Source organism: Triturus cristatus, chromosome 5_2, assembly GCF_964204655.1.
Source record: "Triturus cristatus chromosome 5_2, aTriCri1.1, whole genome shotgun sequence".
Taxonomy (NCBI): domain Eukaryota; kingdom Metazoa; phylum Chordata; class Amphibia; order Caudata; family Salamandridae; genus Triturus; species Triturus cristatus.
In genome coordinates, this window is record NC_140588.1 from 40028441 (window position 1) to 40050336 (window position 21896).

The window sequence follows — 21896 nt, forward strand, 5'->3', positions numbered from 1 at the left end:
GAGGATACTGTTTTGTAACTCTTGGTTAAAGCCAGATATCCTGAGCCACGCATGTCTGCGTAGTAAACCACTTGTATTTACTGTGCGGGACGCGGTGTCTGCTGCGTCGAGCACGCATTTGATGGATGTGATAGGGATCTGTTTGCCTTCCTGTATAAGGTCATTGGCTTGGTCTTTAAATTGTTGAGGTAGGTCTTGAATGACCTTTTCCAGTTCATCATAGTGAGCCATGACATACCTCGCCAGGAGGGCTTGTGTGTTAGCTATTTTCCAGTAGTCTGCAGCTTGAGGCGGCATATGAGTTTGCCTGATGCGTCTAATAATTTTGTTTCTTTGTCAGGAGGTGGTGTGTCACCTGACCCCTGAGAATTTGCTCTTTTGCGTGCATTTGCTACGACCAGGGAATCTAAAGGAAGTTGACCCTTGATGTATAAAGGGTCAGTGGGAGCTGCCTTGTATTTTTTTTAATCTATTCTTGGGTTCAGAACCCTAGCTCTAACCGGGTCTTTGAACACCTCAGGAGCGTGTCTAAGAAGACCTTTAAGCATTGGCAAGACATGAGACGATCTTTGTGGCATGCTCAAAGGTTTCTAGAAGAAAATCCTCTTCTACGGGGTCTGAGTGTAGATTGACTCCATGGTATGTTGCGGCCCTATTTATTAGTTGGGCAAAGCCCACATTGTCATCTGGTGGAGATAGTTTTGAGGGGTAGAAATCCGATCATTATGTATATCAGGATCGGTATTATAGTCATGCCATGGGTCTGGATCTTCTGGTGGATTATCAGGATCCTCAGTGTCTAATGGTATTATATTTTCATCTTCTTGCCTATCTCCATGTGCATTGTCACTATCCTCTGGTTGTGGAGAATGAGCTGGCGAAATGAGTAGATTAGGGTTAATTGGTGGGGGGGTGAAGGTGGTGGTGAAATATTAGTGGCCATGTGTATTTTCTTTAGAGGAACCGGTGCATGTGGTAAATGTTATGGTTTCCTCTTTGTAGGTAGCGAAGTAACTATATGACCAGTCTTTGGATGAATTAAGATGGTGGTTTGCTTCGGATCTGGGAGAAAAAGTTCTTCGGAATCTATAGTTTTCTTCGGTGTGGAAGATTTGTCTTTGGAAACTGGTCTTGGCTGTTTAGCAACAGTGTCCGGTATAGGAGCTTTCCCTGGCTCCGAGAACTTCGGTGCGGATTGTTTCGACGCCGGAGGTTTTTGTTTGGGAGGCTTAGTTATGGATGGCTTCTCTTTAGATGGTTTCGGCTCCGAGGTCTTCGGTGCCGAGGTCTTATCCAGCTGTTTTGGTGCTAAGGTCTTATCCGGCTGCTTCGGTGCAGAGGTCTTATCCAGCAGCTTCAGTGCCAAGGGGTCTTTTGGCAGTTGGTGCCGAAAGTTTTTCCGGTGCCGACAGAGGGGGGCGCGGCATCTTGGAAGACTTAGCATTTGGTGCCGAAGATGGTTTTTCGGAACCGGGTGGCTGGCTCGAGTCGGAGCCGGAAGGCGTTTGTTTTTCCTTCGGAGCCGGGCCCTGAGGCGGGGAGCTTGAAGTCTTTGTTCGGTGTGGACCTGGGCCCAGAGGCTAAGGTGTCACCGGAGCCTTTGGTATGGGCTTGGGTGGGGCAGTGGTCTTTGTACTCACATCCTGTTGAGCCGGGGTGACGTCATCATCTGCGTCTGAGTCATCTGCCTCGGAGACCGGGACCTGTTCTGGTTCCGTAAGGCTATCGGGACCTGGATGGAAGATGTCCGGAATGGAACCTGTGCCTCGGGACATCTCGTGGAGTCGATGCCCGACGATCCCAGATGGTCTTCTTGGACTTGAAGGATAGACAAGCCTCAAAGTCGTCTTCTCGATGTTCTGGAGAGAGGCACGGATTACAAACGGGATGGGAATTTCAGCACCACACTGGGAACATTTCTTAAAGGGAGTCCGTTCCATCGACGTCCGTCATTACCAGCGCGGGTAGGCCCAGCGGCCCGCGTCGTTGAAGGTGCGCGTCGAAAGGTAAGCGATCGAGACAATACTGTCGGTTAGCTGTGATTGTTCGATAACGACACCGACCCAGAGCGCAGCAAGTCACATCTGAACCAGATGGCGGAAAAAAAAAAATCTAACGATGGAGTAGATGCCCATGCGCACTGTCGACCGCAGGAGGAGTCACCAACCTCGTGACTACAAAGAATTCTTCGACAAAAACAACATGCAAACATCCGAGCCTCATGACCAGATGGCGATCTATGCAAAAGTGTACAACCTGCAGCACATATGCCTCGAACATAAAGTTTCACCAAGACCACCCTACATCTAAACTTGTTCTGGATGAATTTGAGAATATGTTGTTCTAACACACAAAATTACGCACTAGGGATGTGTATGGGTAGATTCGGAAAAAAATACAGAAGTCGGGGCAAAACTACCATCTTCTGCAACGCCACTCTGCCAATTACTGCCAGCGGGAGTGGGCGCCAGAAAGCCATCTGCGCTCTCTAATGATATGACTGTCCTCAGCTTACCAGTCCTGCACATGAAATTCCATATCATCAGTGAACAAGAATATTTGTGATCCCAAACAGAGAATTGTAGAACGGCTTCTGAACTAGGGTGAGAACCAAGCTCTTCCAATACACAAACCAAAAGGTCCATTATCAGGCTAAGAATGTAGGGGAAAAATGGAGAGATCTGCATTGGGCCCACTTTTGTTATGTTATGCTAGGTGATATTTATAGAGCAAACATACACCAACAGGTCTCTTGGCACTTTTATTTGTAATGGCTCTAAAACAATATCACCTGCTTGGCCCATGGCTGTTAATTTTGTATAAAGTAGTTCAACCTCCAAAACAGTCATAGCTTTCTCAATATTTAAAAGACCACCTCAGTGATGGCCATCCTAGTCTCACATCACCTATAATGTTAAAAAGGCATTTTAAAGACCGGTTGTTTTTTTCCTATCCTGGTTGTTGTTTCCAGTGTGGAATTCCTATCCCTCAACGTCCAGGACACATTGATTGGGGTCAAATACAGCAAGCTTATTTGGTCCCTGGACAAGAAGACTTAATCCACTCATGCAACAACCCTTTGGCTGCCAGTTTACAATACCACATTACGGTCTTTTGACAGAGTATTGTGAGGTAGGATGTAAATACATATCGATAACTTGTTCAAACTTGTATACTTGTTTGACCAATACTAAAGTATTTACTATTTGAAAAAGCACACTTAGGAAATGCAGTGAGCTTTGGGTTCAGCTTGCATTTTGGGCAGTGGTCTCGGTATAAAAACTTGTACGTGTGTAAAATGTATTATGAGGTTATCTGTATTGCCTCCAGAGTGCACCCAGATTGTATGCAAATACATGAGCATGAAAGCTACATTGTATATTGTTTGCTCTCAAAACAGAATACACACTCTTTGCAACTTGAAATAAATGTTTTACTAAACTATTGCACATCTTTAAATATCATTCCTCAGTGGCATCATTTGGTAACACGTTTGATGAAGGTCAATATTTATAAGAAGATTAGTAACGGAGAATCGGTCTAAATACATTATGGGCAACATGAAAATAAATTAAGGGCCCAATTCTTAAAGTCACAAAAGAGCAAATCATGTTCTTGCATGGTGCAGGTTTATAATGTTCAGGAATTCACGCGAATTTACAGAAGTAGCCTTGAAAACCATACTCTTAGCAAATATTTGTGATTTCTATTTGCACATCAGCAAATATACAAATGTAAAAAATCTGGTAAGCGATTGCAAATTCACTCCCTACACTGCCTTTTTTCCCCATGCTGCTAAAGGTTTTACTCCTACCCATGTCTGGAGTAAATTTCTAACCTGCTCCAATGCGGGACGAGATTGGAGACGAGTTGCAAGTTGTGGGTGTGCAGAGACTCACAGGGCATTCCAATCCTGGATCTACAGTTTCCGACCTATTTTCTACTACCAGGCCTTGCATGTAGATTTGATGAAAGGTGGCAAAATCAGAAAGGGTATTAGCAGAGCTTCGATTTAATACGAATAATGCTATACTTTGTCACATACTGCAAGCGACAAAAGGAACTGCTGCTGCTCAGAGGGTACTGATGCAGACATCAGAGGATGAACAGACCCAAAGCCAAAGCATCCCTCCTAAAAAAGTAAAACTTCATCCTCTGTCCCTGGAGATTCTTTATTGATCCTTCAACTCATGGCCAGTTAGCAGAGGATATCTAGCAAAATCTTTGGAGGAGGTGAACGTGGTCAAAATCTTTGGAGGATGTGAACGTGGTCACCTTCTCTTGCTCTCCCCTTTCTCTTTGGTTGGCGCAGCATACCAGTTGAGGCAAGCCGACAGACCCACTCAAGCATGGTCAGGTCCTGCACTGCGTCCTTTCCTTTTTTCAATGCAGCATGTCAAAAGTGATTTCACAAAGACTAGTGAACAAGAGAGACCAGCGTTCTGGTAGAATCCTCGGTCACTCCCACTCTTGGTCCCTTCTACTCTGGCAAGTCACAACACTTCTCAGGCCAGTCTTCTCCTGCTGGGGTATCTTCCACCCCCTCTCTCAGCAGGCCAGATAGGGTCTAGTCCCGAATCAGTCCAACAGCTCCTCGAGCAGCTCCTTGAAGACTTTCAGGTGATATCCAGTCAAATTCTACAGACCGAATGTCAGCTCTGGATCTCAGTAATCCCTTTGGTACTCTGCAGATACTTTGCAGAGTACCACCTCCTTGGTCAACGAGAAATCTGGAACAAAATGGGGAAGTTTGTCCCACTTTTATAGTAATGTTGCAGACAGGGACTGCTTCCAAATGTCAGGGTTCTGGTACAGGTCCAAAGCTGTCCCTCTCAGAGCATCTCTCCTCTGTATAACAGACACAGTGTTTGTTTCAGTATGATGGTTTCTTTTGCAGGTATTGACAATAGAATACAAGGAGCACCCAAAATAAGAGCACAATCACACGTGAAGTCCCTGTAGCTGGCAGCCTTCAGCATATAGAAGCAGCACCTCTGGGAGAGAGAGGCCATGCCTGGATGATTATTTCTGCACAACAAATGAGACTGCTTTCAGCCACCGCACACACATCAAGGCAAATTGTGATGCTCAGGAAGAGGCAATCAGCAAGCCTCTGCTGAAAAGGTCACTGGGGCATAACTTAAGCAGCCATGTTGCCATCTTCCCACATCTTATGGTGTTATACTAAACCCAAATCTCCATAATACCAGCAATATACTTAGCCAGTCTGGCAAGGCAGTCCCTCACCTCCATCTTGTGTCACAGTGAACCATGGTAATACAAAATGGATTATCAACAAACGGCAACCACAGGGTCGGTAAATAATTCTCCCTTTGGCCCTCCTTTCAAAATTTACTGTTGGCATAATACAAAATGGATCCCACATGTATCAGTCAAACAGTGAGATTCAACATGAAGTCACACTCCCAATCACTATATAAAATCCACATGTACACACCACCCACTCAGGGTCCGGCCAGATTATACTAGCACAAGGTTACCAGAGTGAGGCTGGTAGGTATCTTACTATTCAATGACATGAAAAAGGCACACACTGTACTATGTATCGTAAATACAGTATACTACTACCACTATTCCATGATTATGTCCTGGGACACTGACAGTAGTCTTGTATCCCGGTAAGGTATGCTTGGTGCACCCCTCTGGACGACAGAGTACTGCTCTGGGTTTCATACCTTTTTGAAAAGCCTACCACGCATGGTTGTTGTATGTGCTGGGCACAAATAATTTTAGAACCACAAAACCACAGTCTAATTACTTCGAGTAGAGGTGAAAGTCTGCAAAGTCATGCAGAAGACATTCCCGACCCAACAACAACCAACAAACTGGGAGAAGTAATAGTGTTAAACACCCCCCATCCCTGTACCTCCAGCCACATACAGCACTACCCTTCCCATTAAAGCCACTCCCATTACACCATAAACAAGGCCATCTACCCATATCACAGGTGTCCAGTGATTTATTTGCTCTGCACTACAGGGGATGCCATTATGACTACTATACTATACGGTCTGTCGAGTTCAGACCAGGCAGCCTTTATCACAGCTGGGTTTCTTGCAGATCAGCACCCCAGATTGGAGCCATACCCTACACTCCATGCAACACAGGCCTGTAGGTTTGATGTCTGAGCCCTGGGCCATCTATGACATACCCACCCGTCTTCAATACGCAGGAGAGTACAGTATACCAGCACCTTGTCTGGAACCCTAGGCATATGCAATGAGATATACTTCTAAGCTTCTGATGCTATAGGCTGCTGAGTAAATGGAAGTGTAGGTGTGTCTTGGTCCACTCAATGAACCAAGATGCCACAATTTCATAAGAATAATTTAAGGATTTTGGCATCTGAGGAGCACAGTGCATCATATCAAATGTAGCCAAGGGCAGGTCATTCCGCTTGAATACCCATGTTTCCACTTCTTCAGACACCTCTTTCTCTGTCCAATTCCCTAGCTCAGTTTCAGGATGATTCCTGACAACACAAATTCTCTTATTACAAAATAAAAGGAAAGCTGGAAATGTGAGCCAAGTGTAGTAAACAGAATAGGTAAACTCGGATCACAGGTCATTTCACACTCATCTAATTCCTTACTGGTCCAAATTCTCAACAGCCATTCAGAACACAAACTTTCTTTTGCAGCAAAGTAACAATAAACCAATCCTTTTCTTGCATATGGCTGAGGACAAATGGGAGCTCACATACATGTATGTCTTAGACATGATCAATATGAAATACATTTCCTAATATTTAGACTTTTGGATTTTTAACCCTCATTGCACGGAAGCCAGTCACATAAGTTATTTCGTTATCAGACTGGAGTTAATTGGACTACGGGTCATCAGCACCTGGAGAGAAAATGCAGACAAAATCAACCCTCAACATTGCCATTCAGGTGAACAGGTAAAGCAAAATATTTCAAACATTTCAGCTCAGTGGTTCGAGACCTGCAGCTTGAATGTGGGGTGGTCCACTGATTTTATGATTTTGAACCGAGACAATGATGTTGTAGTGTTTCGCTAATCACAGGTATGCAATGATTGAGCAATACTTACCTATTGCTAGCCCATCACTGAAGTTGTGCAATCCATCACCCATTATCACCATCCAAGCCAAGGTGGTGATGCCAGCATCTTTCAATTCTTCCCGAGAGTAGCGCTGGCTATGACTATGAGGATGGTGGTTCTGATGATGATGATGGTGCAGAATATGATGATAGTCATGATGATGATGAAGGTGATCATCAGACTGGCCTAATGTGTCATGAAAGTGTGAATGGCATTTGTTTTCGCAACCTCTTGATACATATTCATTGTAGTTTTCCTCTACATGAGAGTGGGCAATCATGAATTCTTCCTCCTCTTCCTCCAGTGCAATAGGCTGCTGCGCATGGAGTCTCAACTGATCTGGCATCTCCGTCGCTGGAAACCCTTCAGCTTTGAAAAAGAAGTAAATGATCATGGTAAACAGGGGGACAAACATTATTCAAAATCAAAGAATTGTACAAGCATATGAACACATCAAGTATAATCAGCATTTTCAGTTATGAAACCACATTTTGGCAAATGCAACAAATGGCTCTGTGGGTGGAAGACTCTATCCCACATCACATTTAAATCTTAAGGTTTGATAAAGCTCGCAGACATGGTGTTAAGCCACATCAAAACTGGACCCTAAGCTAATCAGAAGATTGTGTTTCATCAACACAGCATTAGCAAAAAAACATGTCTAGGACACAATGGAAGTCTTAGTTGAATAAAATCAGATAGGGATATACTAATATATGGTTTAACAGCCACCCGTATACCATTATTGATGAGCTTATCAACAAGGCTAGAGAATTTCAGCGCGGTGGTGGCATGGCACTTCAACTGTAGGCCACAGATTAATGGAAATTCAAGACCGGTACCTCTCCTTCAAGTAAACAGTTACACAGTGAGGCCTCAAAGCGAACCTTTTCTTCACCATTACTGCTATCTACCAACCTTCATGTTACAGTCCCACTTTCTTGGATTAAATACATGAGCTGGGGGGTCAAGAACAATCCAGTATAATGAAAATCTTGAATTTGTGGGTGGGTAGTAAAATGGAAAAACTGCTTCAGAATTGATCACAATTATTTATTTGTGAGGAGCTTGGCTTGCGACAGTCACTTCATAGTTCTGATGATTTAGAAAAGCAGTTCTTGAAAATGGCAAACCTTTCACAAGTAACTGAAGGCATACATGAGAAAACTAGGGGATATCTTGATGCAAGTAAGCTTTTCGACCGTGGCAAAGTTCCAGCTGCAAGCAAAGGGGATCTGTCCTTGTAAAAATGGCAGCCAGGCAGGGAAGGTGAGACGGATAGTGAAAGTTGCTTTTTCATTCGGATGTGAAAGCCCCAGTGAAGAGATCTGTATTGAGTTTTGGAAGACTTCTCAATTTTGGTAACCAGAAAAGACTATATACCACAACTGAAAGACAAGGGAATGAGCCTTCTCTGACTCCTCTTCCAAGCTTGAAAACTCACTTGAGAGAGAAGGACTAAATACCAAATCCCAGAGCACCTAAAGTAGGTACACTATGGGTTCCTAAAATAGGATGACACAGAAAGTATCTAAGGGAAAAACGGAAATAGGGAAAGACATAACTTATCTTAATACTGCCCTCACACACTTTGCAGTGTCATGCTTCCTCATAGGGCCGCATCATATGTCCCGGTGCAGACCAACACCTAGCACGGAACGCAATCTTTTTATGAGGAAGAGTGGTGAGGGTTAGATAGTGAGGAAAAAGCAATATAGAAAAGTGAGGAAAAAGTATTCCTTCCAAACAGGGATCAAAGAGTGCAGAGAACAGAGTTAAAACTATCTAAGGGGATAACCACAAAATACTTTAATCCTTGTATCCCATTGATAGGATTAAAAAAAATCAACATTGGGATATACAAGGGAGGAAAATTATCCCTATATCCCTACTACAGGAACTAACATGTTTCGGCCAGTGCTACGTGCCCATAAGGGTCACAATGGCCTTCGTCAGGGTATAGATCCCTTCACTTACAGGTCTTCACCCCACTCGGGTGTGCGCACAGATTACCAGACTGGAAATTCTCCAATTAAACATTCGCCAGTACATATCGAGAGGTGTCCATATTACGAGTTTACAAAGTACTTCTCTGAACCCGGGACTTTCGTGGGAACGTGGTCTTGTAGTCACACTTACTTTTCAGACACTCACCCCCAGTCACAGATCTGGGTTGAATCCATCGTCGTTCTTTAGCTCACTTTGCCACCCCAGTTCAGAGCATGTGAATTTACAGCACTACATACCACGAACAGATGGTTACAGAGTAAGTAACATTTTCCATTCGAGCCATGCGTGGCTGTAGTCACACATGCTGTGCAGAGTGTAACACAGTCCTCCCCTTAGCAATATCTAGCCTGTCGATGTTGCAGAAGACTGAAAAAGGGAACTAACTAAGTAAAGCCTGGTCAGCACTGGAAGGCTAACACATCTACACAGTATTGTTTAGTAAAAGTATGTGGTGTAGACCAAGTAGCTGTTTTACAAAGGTCTGCTAAGGGGATGTTCTCAATCAAGGCCATAGAGTTCCCTTTCTTCCTAGTAGAGTGGGCTCGTGAAGGAGCAGGCAAAACCCTTATAGCTTTAGTGTAACAGGTTGCGATGCATCCATCCATTTGGCTATGCAGAATTATGATAAGGCCTTCCCCTTACACGTTCAGAAAAAGCAACAAACAGTTGTTAAGTTTTTCATAAGAGTTAAGTTCTACTCACATATTACATTGAGGCTCATTTAACGTCTAAGGTATGAAGAGCGCGTTCTGCAACTGAGTCAGGTTGAGGAAAGAAGACTGGTAGTTCTATAGACTCGTTAATAGTAGAAATTTAGGGTTAGTGCAAAGGATGACCCTATCTTTATGAACATTAAAAAAGGTTCTTCCAAAGGTAAAGCTTGGAGCCAACGGATGTCTCAACGATGTGATAGCCACCAGGAAAGCCACTTTCCAAGAGAGAAATTGTAGCAACATGACTGAAAGGGCTCAAATGGGAGACCCATAAGTTTTGTGAGGACAATGTTAAGATACCACACTGGTGCCAGAGACACCTGGGGAGAAATGACTCAAGTCCTTCCATAAAAACTTTAATGACTGGAATCCTGAAGAGAAAGATATGTCTATTTTGGAGATAAGGAGCCACAGCGGACAAGTGTATCCAGGAGAGAGGTGAAGGCTGTGTTACACGTTTGAAGGAGTAGTAGGTAACAAACAATGTTCTAAATGCTGGCTGTAAGGGGTCAATCTGGTTTGAAAGGCAGCAGCAGACATACCTTTTCTATTTATCAGTATAGCAGGCACGAGTAGTATGCCTGCGTGCTTTTTAAGAATATTCATGAATTCAGGAGGTAGCTGAGGTAATCAAACTCTTAGGGCTTCAGAAGACAGATCATAAGGTCAAGAGTCCTGGCATGTCCTATGCGAGAAGGTCTGGCCTGTTGGGGACCCACTTGTGCGGAAGTTCGATGAGTGGTGAACCAGGGTTGTCTGGCCCAAGGTGGAGTCACTAGGATGAAGGGAAAGGGAGGTTTGCCACAGGCTTCAAACCATGAACGGGAGGGGTACATGTGGAAAAGCATAGGCAAATATCCATGACCACTTCATCCATAGTGCATTGCCCATGGAATGTGGATATCTGGAGGCAAAGGTTGGCCACTTTGCATTTTCTGCCGTTGCTAAAAGGTCCACTTATGGAATACGCTAGCACTGTACTGAAGGAGGATTTTTAGGTTTCCACTAGTGTACTTGTTACCAGATCCTGCTGAGGAGGTCAGCATAGTATTTGTCCACCCCAGGAGGTACTCCTCCAGTAGGTGGATCTTGTGGTGAGGAGCCCTCATTAGATGGACTGAGCTAGCTGATAAAGTTGGGGCGAGTGAGTGCCTCTGTCATTCTGTATGTTTTACATGGCTGTCATGTTGTCCATATGAATGAGGACCACCATGCCCTCTATGTGGCAAAGGAAGGTTTTGACCATTAGAACAACAACTCCAGATAGTTGATGTTGAGGCGCCTGTGATTGAGATCTCACTGATCTTGGATAGTCAAGTTTTATAGATGAGCCCCGCCCCCCCGGAAGAGATTAGTCTGTTGTAATGGCAATCTGTGTAACAGGGTCGAGAAATGGCAGCGGCTGCAACAAACTTCATCGTGCCAAGAAGGGCGCATAACTGTTTGGACTGGATATGCTTTGCCGACCTCTGCATGGAGGTTGGCTCCTATATAAGGTTGGATTTAAAGGGGTTGAGATGGGAATTTACAGCATGAAGCAGGTTTATAGTGGCTTCGGTGTGTACACGACACTGCTGTTTTATTGCGCTCTTCATCAGCCAATCGTCCAGTTATGGAAATACATGGTTGCCCTGCCGTCGCAGGTGCAGGACCACTACTGTAAGGCATTTTGTAAAAACTAAAGGTGCAGTGGTGACCCCAAAAGGTGGCACTTTGAAGTGATAGTGTTTGCCACTTACCGCAAACCGGAGGTAGCGCCAATGCACTGGATTGCGCTGAATAAATCAGGATGTGTAAGTATGTGTCTCTGAGGCAGAGTGCAGCCATGAAATCGCCCTTCTGTATTTCAGTGGAATGACATCCGGAAGAGTTACCATGTGGAAATGTTCAAACAAGATGTACTGGTTTAGGGGTCTGAGGCCCAGAATGGGCCTGCGGGTCCCATCCTTCTTGGGAATGAGGAAGTACACCCAGAGCCCAGTAGATTTGCAGCACAGGCTTTATGGCCCCTTTGAGAAGGAACGTTTGAACCTCTTCCCGAATCAGGCGTTGAAGTTCCAGGGAGAGAACGTGTCTGCGGTGGTATGGAAATGAGCTCCAGGCAGTAACCATGTTGAATTATGTCTAGCACCCACTGGTCTGAGGTGATGTGTTGCCAGGTGGGAAAGAACATCTGAAGTATCCCCCAACAGGTGTTTTGTGGCCAGGGGAGGGGGGTGAGGGGAGTGGCAGCTCATTTGGGAGAGCCACTTTTGCCTCTACCTTTGGTGCTATTCCCAGGGTAGGCATCCCTGAAGTAGCCTCATGTGGAGGTTTGTTGGGTTGGTTGATGTTGGAAAGACATGGAGGCTTCGGGAGAGGTGGTCTTGAAGCCTCCACAATACGTTGAGCGGTGAAAGGCCACAGGAGGAGTAGGCGTCTGTACGGTGTCCCTGGCCTTTGCCGTCTCCTTGTCTTTTTTACATTATTCCCCACATTTCATCAACCTGGAGCCCGCAGAGATTTTCCCTTTCAAAGGGCAGGTTGAGGAGATACTGTTGAGCATCTGGCATGAAGCCGGAGACACGGAGTTAGGCGTGTCTGCAAAGGAGCACGATAGAGTTGATGATTCAAGCGGCTGTGCCAGCAGCATCTATGGCACACCTAATGGTATGGGGCTCCTCTGGGAGATGTTAGAGGAGCTCCTCCATCTAGTCGCAGTGGGCATGGTCGTACCTGGAAAGCAGGCCAATAGAGTTGGCGATTTGCCAATAATTAGCAGACTGCGCCACAATGCACTTGCCAGCAGCATCCATGCGTTTACTTTCTTTGCCTGGCGGAGGGGCATTGCCAGTACCTTGTGTGTTTGCCCATTTACAGGAGGTATGCACCGCCAGGAAATCGGGGGAACCTAACGTACATGGCACCTGAAGGAAAAGCCTTGTATTTAATCGACTTTGGGTGATAACTCAAGCCTTAAATGGCTCCTTGAAAATATCAGGAGCAGGTTTGAGCATCCCTTTTAACATGAGCAGAGGAAAGAGTTTTGAAGAGGAAATCTATCTTTGACAGGTTTCTTGGGCATTTCCACACTGACATGCAGCAGCCCTATGAAAGACCTTGTGGTAGGGGATGGTGTTGTCTGGGGCGGGCAGGGTAAAGGTCAGGATCACGTGGGGGCATGCTGTAAGGCTCGTCCCTTCCTGCTGTGTTTATCCAGATCAGCATGTGGTGACCCCTGTGATGTGCATGAAAGTCAGAGAAGGAGGTGGGGATGGAAATGTCAGAGGCCTGGGTGGTGTGGTGGAGCAGAGAGGAAGGACAGGCTCAGGAAGAGGACTGGGGCCTATGTCTTGCTTCTTCCACTGCTTGATGGCGGTGGGGGCTCTAGAGCTTCCTCGAAGTTCAGCTGTCTCTTTGAGGGGTGACTGCCTGGTGACAGAGGCTGTGTAAGACTTTGGCCTGTCTGGGGTGGATGAAAATCTGCCTCTGGAAAGTGTGGAGTTCATCCTGCAGTTTCTGGAGGACTAGTTCGATGGGCTTGACCGCCGATCTTCCCTTCAACACCGACACTGAATGTTTTCAGCGCTGACCTGGGTTGTGACACCAATAGTTTCAGATCCAACGGCCGGTGTGGTGCAGAGTCGGGAGCAGGCTTTGCTGAGTGAGTAAGTTTCAAGGTTTCCTTCAATGCCAAACTAAAGCTGGGCATAAGGTGCGAAGGCTAGGGTTGGTACCGACATGGCCTGAAGGCAGTGGTGACCCAGAAGCCTGTCTCTGTAGGTCCACAGAGGCTGAATTCTCTTGCGGCGAGGAAGCTTGGAGAGGTGTCGAAGGGGAGCAGGAGCTGTGATCACAACCTACTGAGCCAGAGGGAGGTCTTCAATTTCGAGGTCGGAGCCAGAACTCTTTTTAGGGGCACACCAGCACTTATCTGATCTCAACATACTTTGATCCAGATGGCGAGAGAGAGAAACACCAAACGAGTAAAGGAGGAAGAATAGAAAGATGGAAAAAACTGAGAAAGGAGGGATGAAAATGTGCCTGAAAGAGTGGGCTAAACAAGCAGGGAGTATCTGGTGGTGGATTAAAGAGGCATGAAGTGGCATCAATAATATGAAGCCTTAGAAATTCAGCACCCAGACCTTTGAGACAGCCGATCGCAGGCTTATGAGAAAACCTTTGGGTCTCGGCACTTATTCTTTAAAAAATTAGGCGCTGCACTTCCAATTCCTATATTCCAGCAGTACTTTAACAACTTAGGAATGGGAAGCTCAGAAGTGCTGGCTTATACAGTGCTTACTTTTTAAGGGCATTAGCAACAATGATGCAATAAAAGGAACGGTGATCAGAAAGGCCTGTTGTCCAGATATACAAGTCCTGAATGCTCACTGTGTTCCTCTTTAAAGACAATATCCTCGAGCTCTCTAAGAAGGGCTCAAACACCCCAAGCCACAGAAGAGGGTTTGTCGGATGCAACCAATCCGCAGCAGACACTAGCTTCCTCTTACCTGCATTCAGAACAGACTTAAGCAAGAGCCATCATTACTGTGTCAGTTGTTAACTTTTGGGATAACGTACACAAGAGTCTTTACCATAGTACTTGTTTGGCCCTGGAGACCTTTCCCTGACTAGCTCTTAGATGGTCCACAAAGGTAAACTTCTTCTGACAGAATCAGAGTTTATCTGAGTTTGCTCCTATTGCTCTTTACTCAACAAAAGCGCAGACTGCAAGCCAAGAAAAGAAAGGAATAAGGAAGGAATATGTTACTTACCTTGTAAGCATCTGTTTGTAGAGTGCATTGCTGTAGATTCACATGCTCTGCATAGTCCTGCCATCTAGTGTTGGGCGCGGACATTTGAAAATTGCGTTTCTTTGAAGAAAGTCTTTTAAGTAAAGAGATGCACTGGGACTCCTCTCTTAGTTGGCAATGCACATGAGCACCAACTCCATGTTAGACTGTTTTCGGTACAGTGGTTGACAGAAATATGGAATGGGGAGTAAAGAAAGTATGGTGAACATATGCATTGGTATTGGAAGTCAATTAGTAAAGGACGAGATCTGTGATCAGAGCCACGTTCGTCCATTGAGAAGGGAGGGCACATGTGAATCCACAGCACTATACGCTACAAAAAGATGCATACAGGGTAAGTAAAAGTTTCAGTTCATAACATACGTTGCTGCAGATAATCATCTGTGTTGACTGTAATGCAGCACCCCTCTACAAGCAGTGGCTAGAGTGTGGATGGTGCAGATTTCTGAAATAGTGCCCGAGAACCATTTGGCTAACCAAGTGCCTATTGTCTGGTTAGGATATCCATATAATAATGGTTGGTAAAAACATGTGGGGTTGATCAAGTGGTTGTTCTGCATATGTCAGCTATTGGAATGTTTCCTAAAAATGCCTTAGTTACTGCTTTTTGTGTGTAAAGGGTTCTCTCGGAGTAACAAGGAGGGGCTTTTGGCTTTATGACAGCAAGTTTGGATGCATTCAACTATTCATCTGACAGCGGTTTTTAGGAGGTCCAAATTTTTTGGGATGCAATAATGGACAAATCTTTTCCACTTTGACGCACAGCTGGCTCGTGTGGTAGGCCTGCAGGACTGCCATACTTTAGTCTTGCATTCTTGCAGAAGTAGGCAGTCAAACTCTAGGACCTTAGGTTGCAAATCCTTATATTGAGCTGTTTGGGGTCTAGATGTGTTATTTGGTCTCGACCCCTGGTGAGAAGGTCCAGCCTGTTGCAAAGCCACTTGGGGGGCTGACTGATATCTCGACAAGTGTGGAGTACCAGGTCTGTCATGCCCAGTTGGGGGTTACCAGGATGAGAGTCAGAGAGGTTTTCCACAACTTCGGGACAATGAATGGAAGGGGTGGGAGAAACAAAAAAGCGTAAGCAAAGATCCCTGACCAGTTCATCCATAGTGCATCGCCAATGGACTGAGGGGGCGGGGAATTGGAGGTAAAGTTTGGGCATTTTGTGTTTTTGGGGCTGGTGACCAGGTCTAACAAGAGTGCTCCTGCGCTGGAAGTAGTGGAATAGGGCTTGCAGCTGAAGTTCCCACTTGTGCACTTCTTAATGCGCTCTGCTGAGCAGGTCGGCCAAGTTGTTGTCTTGCCCCAGAAAGTACTTCTCCATTAGGTGAATATGGTGGCAAAGTACCAATACCAAGTCTTTTGTGCCAGTAATGACAGGGGGAGTGAGTGGGTTTTGCCCTGTTTTTGGAGGTAGTACTTGGCTATTTTTATTAGAACTACCTTGCCCTGAATGATGTAAAGGGAGGCTTCCAAGGCAAGACATATGGCAAGGAACTTAAGGTAGATGATGTGGTGCACCTAGTCAAGAACAGCCACATAGCTTGTATGGTCCTGCGTTCAGATGTGCTTCTCGTCCGACTTGAGAGATGTCCTTTAAGACCCTTTTCAGTGGCGACTCCAAAGGAAAGTACACTGAGCTTGTAGAGATGACTACTTACACCATGAAGCTGAGGTAGTGCCAGTGGGCGGGATAGAGGGGGATGTGGACATAGGAGTCCTTGAGGGCCAGGGGTGCCATGCAATCACTTTGCTGCAGAAGAGGTATGACAAAATGGATAGTTACCATATGAAAATGTTGGGACAGGATGTAGCAATTAAGTGGCCTGAGGTCCAACTTGGGCCTGACAAAGCCATACTTCTTGGGGTTGAAAAAAGTAAACTCTCTTGCTCCGCTGGGTAGCGGGAACTGGCTCTTTGGCCCCTCTGTAACGTGCAAACTTCTGAGCCTAACACTAGATGGCATGAGCATGCACAGCTGGTGTATCTACAGCAACACATGCTACGAACATAGGCGATGGGTCTAAGGGTAAGGTAGTAGGAACAGGTCAGAAAAGATACAGCAGACCTATACAGCAGACCTAAAGCACCATTCAAGATGGCACTGATTCACTCACCCATAATGGTGGGACAGACAGTCCAGGCACACACTTAAACCATTTGGCTTGTGGAATCAAAGGATAGAAGAGCTAGCGCCGAGGAGAAAGGAACAGTCAAGACAGAGTGTTTGCCTCTACTGCTCTAGCTTGTCTAGCACTCATGCTTTCCCTATGCCAAAAAGTGCTCTTCAGTGCCATGAAACTGGCTGTGTTAAACAGGATTGTGAAAGATAAAAGATATAATAGCACTTGTTCTTTCATTCATCACACCGTCAATCCCTTCTCACAGTATTCAAACCAAATGTGCTCCAAAGTCTGAAAACTAAGTGTGCTTCACGCTCAGTCTTGGTGGCAGGATTCCATGTTCACAATCCAGGTTTTCGTTAGAAAACCTAATGCTTTAGACGTGGATCACAACAGCACTAAAACAAGAAAACAATGATTCGCCAAAGAAAAGCACAGGGCCGAAAACCTGATGTCCTGGCATGGGCCAATCTGCAAGCTTAAAATAGAAAAGTTAAAAAATGAGCCACCATGACAGCGGTCTTAATTGCTCGACATACATCTCGGCTGCCCTCAAAATTGAAACGGGGGAAATCCACATTACAGAAAACTGGCTACAGGCGGTCAAAATAGAGAAATGGATGCGAAATGTAAATCAGCCACCATTTCTAATCATCGTATATATATCAACCCAGACTCATAAGCTAAGGCTGCCGCAGTGAAGGCTCGGAGGCTCTGGAAGAGGTAATTACCAAATTATTGACAATGAATGAGGCACACCATATTTTTTTGAAAATGTATTTATTCAGTTATCAAGACAATACAAACACAAATAGTGCAGGTTAGCATCATCAAATAAATACACATTATGGATGTGGTAGGTGCACAGGTAGGAATTCCCTGGTAAGAACAAGTAAATGGGGTAGGGGTGGAGGGGGAGGACACATTAAAAAAATCAGTCCTCTCTCTATTAACATGTGCTTCATAGGGGAGGCATATCAAATGATTATTTCAGAAGTGGACCAACTAGTAGTGGAGGGAGTGGGCAAGTGCACCCGCGAAAGCTGCAATTGCCCAACTAGTCCAGTCCCAGATTCCGCTATCTCAGAGACTGCGTCTTCCCTCCCAGGTCCAGTCAAGCCCGAGCTGTGTCGTGTCCAACCAATGTATCCAGTATGGTAACCCAGTACTAGAAGTTCCTTTCTGCATGTTCACCAGTGCATACCTTCAGGAACCGGCACTCCCCTGCTGTTGCCCATTCCAAAAAGTCAACCCTCTATTTAGGCAGAGTCGGTGGGTTGGGGCTGGCCCAGTAAATGGCAATGCGTTGTTATAGCACTAAGCCCAATTGGGTAAACTTGTACCTCTTTTTATTCCCTTTTTGGGGAGCGACAACAGCCCCAATAGACAATGTCGGGGGGTAAGTTCCACCACAACTTTCATTACCTTGCCGACCTCCCATTGTATCCCACCCCAAAACGACGACAACTGCGCAAAGTCCTATGCAACGTGGAGGAAATCTGCAGGGGTCACACCACACCTGGCACAACTAGCCGGGCGTGTCAGGTAATCCCTGTGCAAGCGCTTTGGAGTCAAATATGCCCTATGGAGAAAGTAAAATTGCATCAACTTAAATTGGGCGTTGCTGCTACCTTTAGCACCTGCACAAGAGCTCTTTCCCACTCCCCATCTGTAATTGGGGAACACGAGCTCTCAATTCCATGTGGCACGTTTTAGCGCTGTATTCAACTGCCTATCATTTTTAAGACTGTATTCAGCCAGGAAATTATGTCTTTAAAGGAGCCTGCGTCTAAAAGAACCTACAGGACATGGGATTGCTCCCGCTCCTTTGAGAAGGAGGTCCAGATTTCACAGATCTGTGTGGGATATGCTTGCATGTTGCAAAAATTATCTCAGATGGATGCTGTAGTGTGTTTCAACCTCCTCCACGGACATACAAGTACCATTTAGAAACATCTCTCGCCTTCTGGCAGGCCACTCCAGCCGTCTAGCGACATCCATAGAGTCACAGGTATGTATAAAAGGTCTCAGTCACCAGATCGGGAGGAGCCAGGCATAGGGCACCCGCTTTAAGACCTTTGTGACTGCCTTTTACCACGCCTGAGCCACCTGATGAATAATAAACAGAGTTCCATCTGGTAGCCTACTACCACTTACCAGCAACTTGGGAAAGTCGGACACCTCAGTGGATCCATCAAGTAATTTATTCTCCCAGTTAGGCCCATCATCTCACCACGTTGTTGCATATTGTAAGAGACCCACTAAACAATACAGTTGGAGATCTGGAAGCCCATGGCCACCCAGACTGAGATCCAATTTCAGGATCTCCAATCGGACTCTACTTCTCTTACCCACCCAGACCAGGTTCACCAACAAAGTAATGATCTGTAGAGCCAACTTGGATGGCAGCGTACAGAATGAGTTCTGCAGCATGTAAAGACAGCAAGGCAATAGGACCATTCTACTTAAGGCTACCAAACTCATTGACGACAGGGGCCGTGTGGTCCAGAAACACACTGGGGTCATTAGGCCTTCCATTACTCTTCTCATGTTCAGCTCAAATTGGAGGCCGTGGGTGTTTGCTGGCCCAGATATCAGAAACTCTGGGACTCCCAGGGTAGGCCCATCACCGGGAGATCCACTTCATCTGGATCTGCCAGTGCTGCCAGGGGGAACAGTACCTTCTTGTGGCAATTAATGCAGAGCCCCAACACTTTGCCAAAATGTATCATCAGCTGCAGGAGGAGGGACACACAGCACTCCGGGTCTCTCACATAAATCAACATATGGGGAGAGGGAGGAGCCTAGCGCGCAACCAAGATGGCCGCGTAGGTGCGAGGCTCCCGAGGACCTCCGCGACCTCCTGAATTAATCCTGGAGATATCCTGTCCTTGTTGAGGGGACTGTGTCGGTGAACCCGAGCTGAGGCGCCACCCGTTTTTTGGGCTCGAATCGGACCCCGAACACCGGTGGGAGCATCGATTGAAGGTTGCGGCCTTCCCCTCGCCGGCCCCCCGGATTGGAGTAGTGGGGCGATCCGGGGACGAAGTGAATAACAGCGGCGAGCGGGGCTGGGCGACTCGCGTACCCCGCACTTTCACTTTCGCTTTTGCACCCTCCTTGCCTCAGGCGGGGTCGGGCTGCGGAGCGGGGTGCGGTGGTGTTGCCTTGTCCAGGTGCCCGGCTGACCCGCCGGCGGTGGGTTGACCCGCGGCCCGGTGGCCGCCCCCGCCCCCCCCCCCTGACACCCGTGATTTGGTGTGGCGGCCCGTTTGGAGATCTTGGCACGACGGTGGAAGGGCCAGCATGTCCACCAAACAAGATGGCGACCGGACGAAGATGAAGACAACCCGCCGTGGCACGGCGCACCAGGCCAATAGTATGGATCGCTATACGCTCCAGAAGGGTTCTCCGGAGACATCGCGGTCATCCCTGGTGGGCCCGACGGAGGCGCCTGCCCAACCGGTGGACCTGACCCTCCGGGACGTCATGGGCGCCATCGCAGAGATGAAGGCCTCAGTGGACCAGCGTTTCGATACCCTGGCGCAAAAAATTGACTCGGTCCTGGTGGATGTGGGCCTTGTGAGGGCAGACTTGTCAAAAACGAACGACCGAGTTGACTCCCTGGCCCACACCACAACGAGCCTCACGACGGACGTGGTGGCCCTCCAGAAGGAGGTGCGCCGGCTTGGCCAGGCGAGCGCCCTGATGGACCGGCGACTGGAGGATTCCGAGGGTCGGGCCCGGAGGAACAATGTTCGCATTATTGGTGTGCCGGAGGGCCGGGAGGCGGAGGCGGCAGATCTCTTCGTGGAAGAATTGATCCTGACCCATCTCCAGCCCCGGGGGCTGAGTAAGCTTTTTGCGGTGGAGCGTGCCCACCGGGTCCCTGGGGGCCGCCCTAAGACCGGTGCCCCGCCGCGGCCTATTATTGCCCGGATTTTTAATTTCCGGGACAGAGACGCCATCCTCCAGACCTCCAGGCAACAGGGACCGGTCAGGCTGGACAACATGGATGTACACTTCTACCCAGACTTTACTCCGGCGGTCCAGAAGCAGCGACAGAGCTTTCTTGGTATTAAACGTCGCCTAAGGGACCTAAACCTCAAGTACTCAATGCTCTTTCCGGCTAAGCTGAGGGTGGAGGTGGATGGCCGTACGCACTTCTTCGACCGGCCCGAGGCGGCTGGGGACTGGTTAGATACTTTGCCTGGAGATCGGGGTGGGGGGGGCGCGGCTGGCGGGGAGGGCCCGCCGGATCAGAATTGAGGGGTGACTGTATAGGCCTTGCTCTGGATATTGTTCCTTTACCATATATTGCTTTCGTATGTTCCCCTCCCATGGAGGTCGGGTGGGGTCTGCTGGGGGCTTCCCTCCTCCTCTGGGGGACTAGTTAGTACTTAGCTATGGGGCGACAGGCACACTGCACTTTGGGGGGGCTGTCTGGGCTCATGCAGGGGTGCAGGGAGGGGGGAGTTCTGTTGGGACCGGGGGGTGGGGGGGGTGTGTTGTTTGTTAACACCGCAAGGCAAACCCGCAACTGTTTTGTTGTTTTTAAGATGCTCGGTGGGGGGCGACCGATTGTTTTGACGTATGATGGGGGGTAGGGATTTGATTGTGTTGTCATGGAATGTTAACGGCCTGGGGGATAGGATTAAGCGTGGTGTGGTCCTGCAGTATTTAAAACGTATTTCACCAGATGTTGTCTTCCTGCAGGAGACACACCTTATAGGTAACACCTTTCATGCAATGAATCGGCGGGGATATCGTTTGGCGGCCCACTCCGGCTTCACTTCGGGCTCGCGGGGGGTGGGTATTATGGTCAAGAACTCGCTCCCGTTGGAGATTGACGAGGTGCGCCATGATGAGAGGGGACGTTACACTGTTCTTGTGGGACGAATGGAGGGTAGAGTGTTTATCTTTATATCAGTGTACGTCCCGCCTGGGTTACAAGCCACTACATTTGCGGACCTGGGGCGCCTCCTTCTGGACCTTCCGGGTGGCCTGTTGGTGGTTGGAGGGGACTTTAACGCGGTTGCCTCTGGGTCTATGGATCGCCATCCCCCTAGGGACCTCCCCCGGGCACAGGCGTGGCTGCCCGGCCTTTTAGACACGCTGGGCCTGGTGGATTGCTGGCGCTTAAAGCATCCCGTATTGCAACAGTACAC

At 47.2% G+C, this 21896-nt stretch overlaps 1 protein-coding gene and 1 long non-coding RNA gene across 2 annotated transcripts in view; one reads left to right on the plus strand and one right to left on the minus strand.

Annotated features, from left to right (window-relative positions):
• SLC39A6 (solute carrier family 39 member 6) overlaps positions 1–21896 on the minus strand; it is a 304810-nt gene that overhangs the window by 156990 nt on the left and 125924 nt on the right. Inside the window, exon 6 of the mRNA XM_085606811.1 lies at positions 7075–7455. Within this exon, the coding sequence (XP_085462937.1) occupies positions 7075–7455 (381 nt within the window). The remainder of the gene's footprint in view (positions 1–7074; positions 7456–21896) is intronic.
• The window catches only part of LOC146822626 (uncharacterized), a 274717-nt gene that overhangs the window by 133576 nt on the left and 119245 nt on the right, over positions 1–21896 (plus strand). The window lies entirely within an intron of this gene.